The 1,247-nt window shown below is 47.9% G+C and overlaps 1 protein-coding gene across 1 annotated transcript; it reads left to right on the top strand.

Annotated features, from left to right (window-relative positions):
- Positions 1-6: 6 nt before the first annotated feature.
- Positions 7-1,242, top strand: LOC108762564 (cell wall protein DAN4-like; the record flags this gene model as incomplete). The annotated part of the gene is made up of 2 exons (XM_018509646.1): positions 7-701; positions 732-1,242. Coding segments are annotated over exons 1-2 (1,137 nt in total), but the record flags the coding sequence as incomplete, so codon positions are not given.
- Positions 1,243-1,247: the final 5 nt, after the last annotated feature.

A 1,247-nucleotide genomic window follows, 5' to 3' on the forward strand; every position in this document is an offset into this window, starting at 1 on the left:
AAGAAAGATACGTCAGCGAAAGATCCCGATCGTACGAAGAATATAGAGAAGAGTGATGATAGCATCGAAGTAGAAATGCAGACGGATCACGTGGCCGGCGTCACGAAGATCAAGGATCTCGAAGAAATTGCAAGTTTAACCACAACTTCATCGACTACAACACCGACATTAACTACGACGACATCGAGCACAACAGCATCGACTACGACGACGTCGAGCACAATGGCATCGAGCACAACGACATCGAGCACAACGGCATCGAGCACAACGGCGTCAATCATGGTAACCTCAACCACAACAGATTCGACCATAACGGCATCAAGCTCGACTCCGATCACAACTACGACTGCTCGATCGACGACCATCACCCGTCGACCGAAAACTACCACCCCTCGTGCCACGCCGCCGAAAATCTTTAAGCCTACTGGGAACAAAAGGATTTATGCTTACATTCCTCCTACGACGACTCCGAATCCGGTCGTAATCAAACCGAGATTGAGCCTATATAACCCGAAGCCGGCGAAACCGATTAAATCTTATAACGAATTGGCGCCGAAACCAACGATCAGGAAGCTCATTTTACCTACACGAACATCTACTACTACTACCACTGAAGGTGTTACTATTACTACTACAGAAATATTGAATACTGAAAACCCGGAAATAACGACGGAGCCTGTGACAATAACGACGGCAGCATCGACGGCGGCAGTATCGACGACGGCACCATTGACGACGGCAGCAACGATGGCAACAGCGATGACGACAGCAGCAACGACGACGGCAGCAACGACAACGGCGGCAATGACGACAATGGCAGCAACGACGACGACGACGGAGTCTAGCAGGAGCGAGGAGAACGGTCTCGAGAGCAAACTGGAAACAAACGAATATATATCCCTCGATTCTCTCGCAAAGAATAATCAAACGAACAAGGACGATCAACTTCCGAGTTCGTCCGAGCAAAATACTTCGGCCAACTCTTCAGAAAACACTGATCCGGGAATGACAACCATGAAAATTGAAACTTTTACTCCTTATCCTCTATTTAAATTATCCACTCTCGCGCCTTCCATTGAGCGGACAACGAAGGAAATAGAAGTTATACCACAGGAAACGACAGAGGACATTGATACTCTCGTTCCAACGACTATTCCACCGATAACGTTGCTGTTCGAAAAGTCCGAGTATGCTGAAATCGCACCGAGTACTGAGAAGTACCTTGAAATAACGGAGACCACTATAGC

The sequence above is a fragment of the Trachymyrmex cornetzi genome, unplaced genomic scaffold, assembly GCF_001594075.2.
Source record: "Trachymyrmex cornetzi isolate Tcor2-1 unplaced genomic scaffold, Tcor1.1 C3885024, whole genome shotgun sequence".
In the NCBI taxonomy this organism is placed as follows: Eukaryota; Metazoa; Arthropoda; class Insecta; order Hymenoptera; family Formicidae; genus Trachymyrmex; species Trachymyrmex cornetzi.